Source organism: Cnephaeus nilssonii (assembly GCF_951640355.1).
Source record: "Cnephaeus nilssonii genome assembly, chromosome: 17".
Classification (NCBI taxonomy): Eukaryota; Metazoa; Chordata; class Mammalia; order Chiroptera; family Vespertilionidae; genus Cnephaeus; species Cnephaeus nilssonii.
In genome coordinates this window covers 18720441-18732482 of record NC_137088.1, presented here as the reverse complement: position 1 = coordinate 18732482, position 12042 = coordinate 18720441, and the positions used below count along the sequence as shown (strand labels likewise).

Below are 12042 nucleotides of genomic sequence, written 5' to 3'. Positions count from 1 at the left end.
CACCAACAAATCGAATATATAATACGAGGCTCATAAAAACAAAAGAGCCTTGTTAATTTGGTTTTAAAGGATAAAGCAAGAGTTGTGGCAGCAAAAGCCCATCTCTCAGGTTTCCCATTCTTGTCCCAGGCAGCCTACCCTCAGGTCCAGGACCTGTCTCTCTACGGACTGCTGACAAATGATTCTACCCTGGCTTTTTATAAAGTTCACTGACCCGTGCACTGCTCCTGACTTGGCTTATACATGCAAGGATTTCTAGATCAGAGGTTTTCAGAACTCTCATAGAGATTTAAGGATTTGCTTTGGGGACTGTGGGGTGTGGATGAGTGGGCACACCTATTCAACCAGAACCTTTTCTCTCCTTTCTTACATATTGGAATTACATAGAGATTTTGTTGATTGGAAAAATAGGTCCTGCAACTGCAAGACCATTTGTCAACCAGGACTGTTTACCCCTTTCTCTCTCCCCCCACCCCTCCCAGCCCCCCAGTCATCTTCAGGTTCTCTTTGACTTTACCTCCCTGATTCTGAGGCCTCAGGTTATATGCCTCACCAGGATTTTTCATCCAATCATTTACTGTCCATTATCACATAGGAAATACTGTAATGGGGGTGACTCAGGGAAGAGATAGTAAAGAAATGATTAAAACCTGGCAGTTTTTTTGGGGGACCTCAGGTGCAGGGACTTGAGATAATCATATTCTTCACCTCATGACAGTTTAAATCATCAGCCTGTAATGCCCCTTCTGTTTTATTTTATTTGTTCTCTTCATCTGTTTCATATAGAAAGTCAGTCTAAAGTCCTTGGTTATGTATGATTCCATTTAAAATATATGGTGTTTTTTTTTTTTTAAAAAGGTCTCACATATTTATTACTGAACCATCCTACTATTGCAGGGGGGAAAAAATCAGAGCAAAATCACAAGTCCATTAATTCTCCAATTAAAATGCCCCAACTGTCCAGACAGTAGCATCTTTTCAATCATTTAAAGGTGTAGGCAACCTGGATACCGCATAAATATGGGAGTCATCTCTCATGTGTGATTTCTCACAGGCCCAGTTTGGTTCTTCTCCAGTGTCTCCTCTTCGAGTGGTACCTGATTTTATTACCAGTTTTCATCCGAATCCATTGGGGAATGGGCCGATTCTGCTTTTGTTTCTTGGCCAGGAACCTCTTGATCCTGAAAGTCTTGTGGGAAGACATGGTGAAGGAGAAGCGAACGCACGCACCTCGATGGCGGAGAAAACTATGTGGTGTTTCTTTGTATGTGTTTGTAGTTCATACATATGGTATCATAAGTCTTTTGTTTCTTACGCGTTTCGGTATGCAGGTCTAGTTCGGCGTTTCTGATGTAAGGCTTTCCATGGTAGGTAGCCCTTCACCCAGTATTCTTTGATTCTTCTCTAGTCTCTACTCAACTCCCTGATGCTGCAAAGTCTGTGATGCTAAGATGACCATGCCTATAGATCTCTGTGAGTTTGGGAGTGTCCCCAGGAATGGAACCCTGGTTATATAGAGTCATTGGCTAAAGGAAGGATGGGCTGAACCAGTTTACACTCTTTTAAAAAAATATATATATATTTATTGGTTTCAGAGAGGAAGGGAGAGGGAGAGAAAGAGATAGAAATATCAATGATGAGAGAGAATCATTGATTGGCTGCCTCCAGCATGCCCCCTACTGGGGATCAGGGCCGCAACCCATGCATGTGCCCTTGACTGGAATAAAAACCGGGACCCTTCAGTCAACAGGACAAAGCTCTATCTACTGAGCCAAACCAACCAGGGCCAGTTTACACTCTTATTAGCAGGAGATGAAGGTCTCATCTTCTAACGATCTTGTTACCACTTGATATTTTCTGTCTGCCTAATTTGTGACTGTAAAGTGGTGTCAGTGTCCCTATTTCCTGAAAGTTAGTGAGGTTGGGGATCTCGTTATAGACTTGCTAGCCATTTGGGCTTCTCCTTTGTGAATATCCCATTTTTCTATTACACTTTGTCTTTTTCTCATTGACTTGGAAAAGCTACCTATATATTTCTGACATTAATCAGTGACATTTCAGACATTGCAAATATTGTAAACATTTTTTTCTCTAATGTGTCTGGGTTTGATTGCTAATATTTGGTTTAAGAATCTTCAATCTATTAATTTATCCCCATGTCTATGTGCAGTCTTAAGTAAATGTATCTACCAGATGTCAGCTTTCTCTTTCTCTTCAGAGCTAGGTGAGATTGCTTTGAAAAACTCATCTCTCAATTTTCCGATACCAGATAAAGTAACCCCAGAATTCTATGAATTCTTAGATACTTCTATTATCAAGATCTCCTTGGCTTTGGGTCTCTTTTGTTCCATATCAACACGATAGCTGAATGGCCCCTTTCATTTGTTTCTATAAGAAATTAATTTGCACCATACATTTGCCAATTTTAACTTGATATCTAAAGTTGAAACTTCAGTGCTGCTGTCACCTTGTTTTCTTGTCCTCTACTCACTTCCCCAACCTTCACTGATGTAAATTCTTTTCCTCCATTGAACAGAGCAATTCAGCCCTCCCCAAACTTAACCACTCAGACCTCCAAATGCTTAGCAAAATAAAATTTCCTTTTATTAGATTGACACCTCTAGAAGCCAGCTGGGTTAGAAATGAGTCCTACAAAGAGAAATCACTCTTTAATATTGCAACACTAATGAGTGCTTTTGCAGTAGATACAACCTAGTGAGAGGTGAGGTAGCCTATTTTTCAGGATGCACGTATTTTTTTTATTTTATTTTTTTTTTTGCATTAGGGAAGGTGAGCCTTTTGGGAAGGGGAAATGATAAACATTTCCAGAGCAGAGTTGCTTGTTCTCTTTCTTCAGGGGTTGGTCTTAGTAATACAGGTTGTAAAAAGAACATGGATCTTGGAACCTGATGTGCTCGGATACTTGTCACCTGTGTGACGTTGGATAAGTTGCTTATGCACACTCATCCTCTCCATTGCCAGACGAGGATACTACCACCTACTTTATAGGTTTGGAGGATTAGATGTAACATGGAGGGCTAGTACGATTCCTGGCATAGATACTTGTTCATTATATGGTGCGCCATTACTATATACTCCAGCATGACAGTGAAGAACTCTGGGAGGCATCGCACACCCCTGACACTTCTTTGGGGCTGGCTGCTGGGACTCTTGAGTAGCAAGTAACTGATGAGTGGTATTTTTGTCAAAGTGCTGGAGAAAATGAGAGTGAATTTCCTGAAATTTTCAATTGGATTCTCACAAAGCAGTTTACTTACCAGTCAATGATCTTTGATGGTCTTGGGTTCTTCACCTTTTGACATAATTTACTGTTACAAAGAGTACTTTAGGTAGTGAAAAGAAATCCTAAATTATATCTTCAAGGCTAAAAATACACGTAGGGAAAATCATAAAACCATTAGACTTCAAATACACCCAAATATCTGCAACACGTAAGACTGCAGCATCTTTTTAGGAATCAGGTAAAACTGAAGAGTGCTTTTCAGACCTCTGTATCCATTAGGATTTGTGGGCACAGGAACTTTCAAATTTTCTCACTTGAAGATGGTTTCTTCTATATGCATCTGCCTCCCACAGTGCAATTAGAGTTATGTGAAAAGTAAAGTTAAAAGTAAAGAGGATGCTATCATTCTGTCCTGAAAGATGTGTGTTCATTACAACTTCATCTGACTTCAGCTTTCAAATGCATTGTTTCAAAAAATGTTTGCACCAAAGTGAAGTTATGTATGGGAAAACACATTTCTGTTGGCTTCTACACAATTCTCAGCTAGACATTTGTATAGAAAGAAATTTGTCCTTGAAATGAGACCCCTGAAAGAACTTGCCGGCTGGAGGAACCCCTACATCAGATCATGGCAGAGCCTCTAAAATCTATTTCCCAAGGCCCAGGGGCACTTGTCTCACCCCATTTGCCCCCTGATGTGCACCAAGTCTCGATGGGCTCTGCCCAGCTGTGAGATTGGAGACCCACTTTCCCCACTTGGGGGCTTGCTTTTCCTTCTAAGCAGGCGTCCTCAAACTACGGCCCGCGGGCCACATGCGGGTGTTTTTGCCGTTTTGTTTTTTTACTTCAAAATAAGAGATGTGCAGTGTGCATAGGAATTTGTTCATAGTTTTTTTTTTAAAACTATAGTCTGGCCCTCCAACGGTCTGATGGACAGTGAACTGGCCCGCTGTTTAAAAAGTTTGAGGACCCCTGTTCTAAAGTGTGAGACACCACGGGACCTTCTCTGTGGCCAGGCAGGCACTGCTTAGTTCAGGGAAGTCAGCCCAGCTTTGATAATGGGAAATGAGAACCAGTAGATAAATTCTTATGAATTATCCTGAGATGCAGTATTCACCTGGCCCCTTAGAAGATGGTCTTGCATGATTGAGTTCTCAGCTGTGCTTAGTGTGGCCAGCTCAGCAATGCACCCTTGTGTTCACTCTCTCTCCTCCTCGGCCTCATTCTCTTTCTCCTCCATTCTTGTTTCCTGGGGGGGGGGGGGGGGGGGGGTAGGCTACTATCCCTAATAAAACTGTAGCACATAAGCTCTGCTTTTCGGGGTAACCCAGGCTAAGACAGCTCTCTTCTCCTTTTAGTATAACATGCAGGCAATAGCATTTTACCCACACAGACTTCATTTATGATTTCATCAGTATATAACAGAAATGGATTCTAGCTTTCAGAGTATAACATGGACCATTTTTTGTCAAGTAGCCCATGGATCCTAGAGATATACACTCAAAGAGTATCTATAACACTCTACATTTCAGTGGTTCTAGTAGGTTTGTTGGTTTTTTTGTTTGTTTGAACATTTAATGTGTCTGAACTGGTGTACATGAACCTAATGAAAATTCCACTTATTTACAAAGCTAAAGTGCCTTGAGCAGCTAAATATGAAACCAGCATCTTGAGGTGGGAAAGCCAATTAAATTTATCCTCGGGCTCTTCTTCCTCTTAGATCAGTGGCTCTCAACCTTTCTAATGCTGCGACCCTTTAATACAGTTCCTCATGTTGTGGTGACCCCCAACCATAAAATTATTTTTGTTGCTACTTCATAACTGTAATTTTGCTACTGTTAATGAATCGTAATGTAAATATCTGTGTTTTCCAATGGTCTTAGGCTCTACAGCAGCGGTTCTCAACCTGTGGGTCGAGACAGGTTGAGAACCGCTAGCAGGGTCGCCTAAGACCATCGGAAAATACAGATATTTACATTACGATTCATAACAGTTGCAAAATTACAGTTATGAAGTAGCAACGAAAATAATTTTATGGTTGGGGGTCACCACAACATGAGGAACTGTATTAAAGGGTCGTGGCATTAGAAAGGTTGAGAACCACTGTCTTAGATGATTAGAATTGTCCAGGTTTGTGACATAATACCAGCTCCATGACCCAAATCAAGCCATTAGATATCACATTAGTTTTGGGTTGGCTTTGTTGTGTAAAGGGGTTAAGAACTGTACCTGGCTGGAATATATATGTATAAAACTCTCCAACAGAAAATGAATAATTTATTGGGGAAGGAAATGTGTTCATTAGGGTTAAGACATGCATAATGTACAAAGGAGATAAACATAAAAGTTTTACACCATCTTTTGAATAGGAAATGGGAGGACTCAGAAAAGAGTACTTGGAACTGATCTAGCCCAAGGAAATAAGACATGCTTGCTCCATCTTACCTGGACTTGCCTCTTTCATGAGCCAGGTAGGATGTAATTAGACACTTTCTTTGGACAGTGCTTATTTGGTTCCTGTCCTGGCCAAATCATGCTGAGCATCCTCTGTGTAAAGGAGACTCCGTTGCTGCACTGAAAACGGACGTGCTTTCAGACTTAACTTTTGGTGTGGACATTAGTTGCTTTTGCTTGCTTGTTCTTCCTCCGTACTTCTTAGAGTAGCAAAACTTAGGATTTTCTTTGAGGAATTACCCTTGCCCCAACTCTTAGTCCTTAGTTTAGATGGGGCTGATTATCCTTCTTTTCCCCACCCAGTTCCAGGATTTCAGAGGATTAATTTCAGAGCTAATTAGCAAATCTCTCCTCCTTAGCACAGGGATTGGCTCGAGAATGGGCACATGACTCAGTTTGGGCCAATGAGGATGAGACCCACAATTTTTACTGGAACTGTGGGGCAAAGAAACTCCCCACAATTGAAGCTGTTAAGGCTAATCTAAGTGCTACTGGGGGCCACCATAAGGTATAAGGCTATGCGAGCATGAAATCTGTATGAAGGAAATTTCTACAGAGGAAAATCTGCACAGAAAGATGAAAAGAGCCACATCCTGAAAATACTGAGTGAACAACCCAGATCCAGCCATGCCTGAAGCTACCAGGGGTGACAATATCTAGAATGTCACCCCTGGACATTCTAGATATTGCAGTCAATAATTCCCTTTAGGCTTAAGCTAGTTTGACTTACCTCTTTGTCAGTCATTACAGAAAAAGTCCTACCATGTGTTCAGGGCAATGGGATTGAGATCTATGTTGACAGGTGATATTAATATAACTCCATTAGTAATATTCTGAGACATTTTGAGATAAGATGAATATAGTCTTTGAGCTACAAAAAGTTAAGTCTTCCCTCCTCATTCCATCTCTGTGGCCCTCTCCCATGAGACTTTTACTTCTCTCTTTCCTGCCCCCCCCCCCCAATACCCTCTTCCCAAGGAAATTTGCTTATTCTAGTAGATGTTTATGAAACAAATGTTGTTCCATCCCCATTTCCCTCCCTCTGGAAGCAGTGGAGATGAGAAGGGTAGGCAATACTGGGCCTGGTTAGAGCATAATATTTAAAGAAAGAGACAGGAAAATATATCCATTATAAGCTTTTTTTTTTCTTCTTTTTTTAGAATTGAAGCTTATGACTTTATCTATGCCCACTATATTCATAATTACAATTTAATATCTGCATACAAAAGCTATGTAAAAATCCATTTTTCCCAAATATACAAATTTTCTTTTTGGATAGTTTAAAACATTTTGATCACAGATTTCAACAGTTTTAGGCTGAAAAAAATATTACCAATCTAGCAATATCGCTTAACACTGTTTGCAACACACAGATCTTCTGATGACCGTCAATCTCTTCCTATTCTGTAGCATTTTTCTGCTTCTCGGGCATAAAAACATGATGGGGAGGGCGGGGAGAGTGTTTTCTCTGAAAAAAGCATAGAGATCCAATTTGGCTCTATAATTGAATGAAAACGTGAAGTTAATTGGGAAAACCCCCCCAAAAATGGGGCAATGTCAGCCTATTCACGCCCTGATATCTTCTGTTCCAACAGTACATGTGTAATTAAATAGTCTTCCTTTGTCTTACATTGTGCTCCGTAATTTACTTGAGTATTATCTGAATCCTGAGGAGGACAGATTTATGTTTGATTGTCTTGTGCATAAGGTGGGTCAGTTCGAACTGTGCAACAGAAAGCCACAAACAGCGTTTTACCTGCACGATATTGCTTTTGAAGGCGGCATTCATTAATGTGGACACACACTGGAAATGCACACGTTTTGCATTTGAAAACATTTATACAGCACAGTAAAAATTCTGTGATAAGGCCAAACCTTTTTCCCCCCTAGTCCTTTTTTTTTGCGCATGTTTTTAATGTATTTTTTTTTTTAAGATTAAAGTAAAACGTTTCAATTGTAAAAAATACACACCGGGCAAATCCTTACCTGGATAATAAATATCTACATCACAGTACAATAAAATTTCTTCTCTATAAAATTTAAATATGGATTATAGTCTATCACTATCAAAAGAAACACTATGCTACTATTTCCATATTATTAAAATAACAGGAAAAGTTACGAGCTTATTTGAGAACCTGATGCCATAGCCTTTGGAAAGGGCAGAGATTCAAATGTCCGTGAGCACTCCTCCTTTTGAAGAGGAGCTGCGGCTTGGTGACTCACGTAAATTCAGTTGATGAAAAAGGTTTAGCCTTACAAATGCTGGCTACATTTCAAAAACCATCAGACTGATTTCATAATTTATGACTCATGCAGCAAAAGGTCAACATGACACGGATAGGTTAGAGTTCCACAGAATAAGAATGTATCACCGATGATGACATGCCTGGAGGGCGCTCAGCAGTTCCGTGGAGGCTGAGTCTGGGGGGGTGGGGGGGCTTAGTGTTGAGGAGGGGCCAAGGCCTGCGCACCTGTTCAGGGAAGAGCCGCAAGAATGGCGTTGCCAGAGCAGACCCAAGCCTGGTGGTCCACCCCGATGACAGCGCTGCAGACCGAAAAGGTGTCGCTGGGACCCAGGTGAGGGGACACGGCGCTGGGCTGAGGCATCAACACGGCAAAGCGCGTCATTGAAGACAGAGGCTCATTTGACTAGAAAAAGCTCCGAGGTGGCACATGGTGTGTTGAGCAGAATCGTAAAGAGGAAAAGATCTTACTTTTCTCACTATTTCTGAAAATACTGCACATCTAAGTTGAAGAGCAAAGTACACTTGAAGGTAACACACACACACACACATACACATACACACACATACCCACACACCTCACTCATCCCCAAAAGTTAAGTGATTTATAAATAAGAATCCCAGTTGTACGGTGGTCGCCCCTACTGGGATGTCTCCCCTCTGTGAGGGGTTTCTCGATCAGGTCCACACTTGATTCGACAGTCTGGATTGTATAAAAAAGTGTTTAAAAAAAAATCCAGAGCAAATCCCTCCTAAGTGAGTTCTATGAGATGGAGTCTTGAGATGCACTAAGTTCCTAAGTCAGTTACAGAAGAAACGAGCCACTTGGACCAGTGGGGTCATGATCCTTTGAGTTCTCATAGCCTTTCCTTGCTACCTGAAGTGCGTTAAGGCTTGTCCCCCTTAGCATAAACAAGGGTACTAGATCAGTGGTGTGCCTGTTTAAGGCAATCATTTAAGAGGCTGAGGGTCAAACGTAAATTTACTTGGGGCTGTCTGGATTACTGTAGATATGCTGTATCATTTGGCCAATGCCCAATCATGGTTAATCCACAAAGCATTCCAATTTTGCTTGAGGTCAGGCTCTGTACTTATATTTGAATCTGGGTGTGTCTAATATGTGGGGGGATCTCTGTCAAACAGAATGAGGAGACCTTCCCGGGAAGGCTTGATGCCCAAGGAGTCTGTGAACCTTCCCGTACCCCACCTGCTTGCCTCCCTCTCAATGCCTTCTCAGGGAAATCTGCCCCACACCACAAAGCTCAGAGTTAACCCTGGAGCTAGAAGGTGACTAAGGGGTTATGTTTCAGAGTCAACAGAGGGAGCTGAGATGTTAATAAAGCAAAGACTTAAGGAGACTGGCTAGAGGCTGCCCAGAGGGAACAAAACCTTACTTTCTGTAGATAAAGTCAAAGCAGGTAGTCTGCCCAGGACCTTCATGTTTACACTTTCATTCTCTTCGCCTACTTCTTTTCCGTGGTTAGCAAGTTCCACAGCGATGTTCTGGTTTCCTTCCCCCAGAAGCCAGTGTAATTGCTCTAGTGCGTTAAGCACACACGTTTCCTCTCAGATTATTTCCAGTCACTCTTGGGATATTCAACGCCGTTCCTCTTGTCTTTCCAAGGCCGTCCTGCCTTTCTCTACAGAGGTGACGAGTAGTGTGTCAAATTCTTATTTTGAATCGATACCAAATATTTCCGTATCTGTTAGGAGGGCCATAATTTTTGTCTAATTAAGGTAGGAATTTGAATATGAAGGAAACTATCAAAAGACCCAGATTTTTCTCCCCTGAAATGAGTAGAGTATTAAGGATTCGAAGGAATTTAGAGTTTATGACTTATTCACCAGGAGCCAAGGTGAGAAAACCAAGACCCAAATCTAACAAGGTCACAAATCTGTCAGTTGACAGAGCTCAAGCTAGAACTCGGACACCCTGACTTCTGGGCCAGTTAAAAAAAAAAAGATCTGACTTGGTTTTCACAGTGACTTTCATTCCTTTGTTTTTAGGTAAATCTCACTGATATGGCTTATTGTCCCCAGGATTTCCAGGATAAGGCAGTACAAGGCAGGCTAAAAAATAGTGTTATCTACTATGCCAGTGAAGAATGAGATACATTCAATTGCATGGGTACATTCTTTGCCCATCTTCTGACGCTGAAGTGATGAGGCAATGTCACCACTTGTTTTCTGGGTATAAGCTACTCCAATGTTTGTTATCGGGGAGGTGAGAGAGGTGGGGAAGGTGAGTGAAGGTTCATGTACATGATCTGTGGGCGTTTTCTGTTGAGTATCCCTTAGGGCAATTCTTTAACAGGGTCCGAGAGTGTCAGTGGCTGGACCAGTCTTTGTTTAGAGATAGTCAAGCCACAGAGTCAGAGGGAAAAGGAGACTAGGAAACATTTTTGTGAATAGAGCAAAGAGCTTGAGGATTCAAGACTAGAAGGAGCATCGTCAAACCATCAGTCCATGAAGAGTGCTCTCAGATCACTGTGCTTCCTTCAACTTGGAATGTAACTGCACTAGTCTCTCCTCAGAAGTCCTCCACAAGACTCCAATTTCAGCTCATTATCTCTCCTTGATTAGAATATGTAATCCATAGGGAGATCTGTTGTCAGCACAGCAAAGATGCAATCAGGATTAATAACTTTAGGAGTTTGAGAAAGGATGGATTAGATGTCATTGAAAAATGACAACTGTAAATAGGCCTAATTTCTGTGGAAATGTTCTCTGAGCCTTAACTGTAAAGAAGCCTTCCTATTATGAGGTAATAACATGTGAATTTTTGGAAACTCTTGAGTCACTGACAAAAATTTCTAATTTCTTTGAGCTCGCTGAAGAAAATGATTTTCCATGTTGCTCTCAATCAGTCAAGTACCTGCATGGCTTTGAGTCATGCCTTGAATAACTTGAATTAAATCATAAGATTATAAAAATTCCAGTGAAAGAACAGTTGATTTGGGGGAACAAATATTTCTATACATTCCAAGTTAGGCTGCCAGGAGAGAATGAAGAGTGCTGAAGACAGCATGCTCTAGAATGAACAAAACTTGTTCAGACCTTTCCTTAGAAAGCTGGAAGCCACATCTAACCAAAGATGGTCTGTGTCCTGCCGACTTGAGCCCTGCAAAAGTCCGAATTGGATCAAGACGAACACATGATCTTGGTTTTAAGGCTTCTTTAGTCTTCTGCTGTGCCGTTTTGCTTGCTTGAGTCTCTGACCAGGGACAAATGGGAGCTGGTGGTGGCTTGGTGCTGGTGAATTAATGATGGTCCCCACCCCACCTCCATAGCTGTAAAAACATCAAAGCATTCACATCAAAGGACTGGAGAACAAAATGCAATAGTTGCAAGTACCCGCATTCAAGGGGCAATTTCATCCATGTCTACGCCAAGGACTAGCTCCCTTTACAATCCCTCCCAACACAGAGAAACAAAGGAACAAACAAAAAAGATCTAGGCAATGGAATGAAATGACACCCAGTAGTGCTGTAGGAATTATGAGAAGGAAGTCAGCCAGTCTAATCCTCAAACACTTCCAAGAACAACGGGGGGAAGAGTTCCGTGGGGCATTCCACCTTCATGTGCAGGAAGCGGCTGGCATGGCAGGCTCCAATCATCCGCAGGTCTGTCACCTTCATCAGGAGTTTTGGCCAAAAGTGTGTCACGTGGTGTTTTCGGTAATTGATATAGTGTTCAAAGGCCAGCAGGAAACTATCTTGGTATTTTTCTATTCTCTCAACGCAGGCGAGCCCTGGGCGATCTGAGGGGGCGAAAGAAGATGGATGTTAATTCAGAGGGTGGGAAAGAGAGGGACTGCTTGCCTGATTCAGCCCTTTAATGTGAGAGGGGGCAGATCTGAGGACCTTCCAACTCCTAGGAGTGAGCATGGGAGCCACATGAACTCTGGGGCATCGGGCACCAAAATACCAGAACGTGGCCTAATTGCTATGAAGGGGACCAATGCTGTGTGCTGCCAATTACCTCTGGTTTAGACAGTCCCCTCCATGGGTGTGAATGGCAATACCTTCCTCGCAGGGTCTAGAAGGAGAACCCTCACCTAGAGAGCTGACAGACAAAGCATACCAAGGGAACGGTTTT

The 12042-nt window shown here is 41.9% G+C and overlaps 2 protein-coding genes across 13 annotated transcripts in view; both read right to left on the bottom strand.

Annotated features, from left to right (window-relative positions):
* Positions 1 to 902: 902 nt before the first annotated feature.
* Positions 903 to 1240, bottom strand: LOC307113336 (large ribosomal subunit protein eL39-like). The gene has a single exon (XM_079794937.1). The coding sequence runs from the start codon at positions 1202 to 1204 to the stop codon at positions 1049 to 1051; it is 156 nt and encodes a 51-aa protein (XP_079651063.1). The 5' UTR covers positions 1205 to 1240; the 3' UTR covers positions 903 to 1048.
* A 5589-nt stretch (positions 1241 to 6829) lies between these two features.
* Positions 6830 to 12042, bottom strand: part of THRB (thyroid hormone receptor beta) — a 289467-nt gene continuing 284254 nt past the window's right edge. For all 12 annotated transcript variants that reach the window (XM_079794925.1, XM_079794920.1, XM_079794924.1 and 9 more), the window contains one exon: positions 6830 to 11704. In XM_079794925.1, the coding sequence (XP_079651051.1) occupies positions 11463 to 11704 (242 nt within the window). In that variant the 3' untranslated portion in view covers positions 6830 to 11462. The remainder of the gene's footprint in view (positions 11705 to 12042) is intronic.

Bases quoted from the DNA above. Each gene is read 5' to 3' on its own strand.
- LOC307113336 (XM_079794937.1), bottom strand. From the start codon at position 1,204: ATGTCTTCCCACAAGACTTTCAGGATCAAGAGGTTCCTGGCCAAGAAA.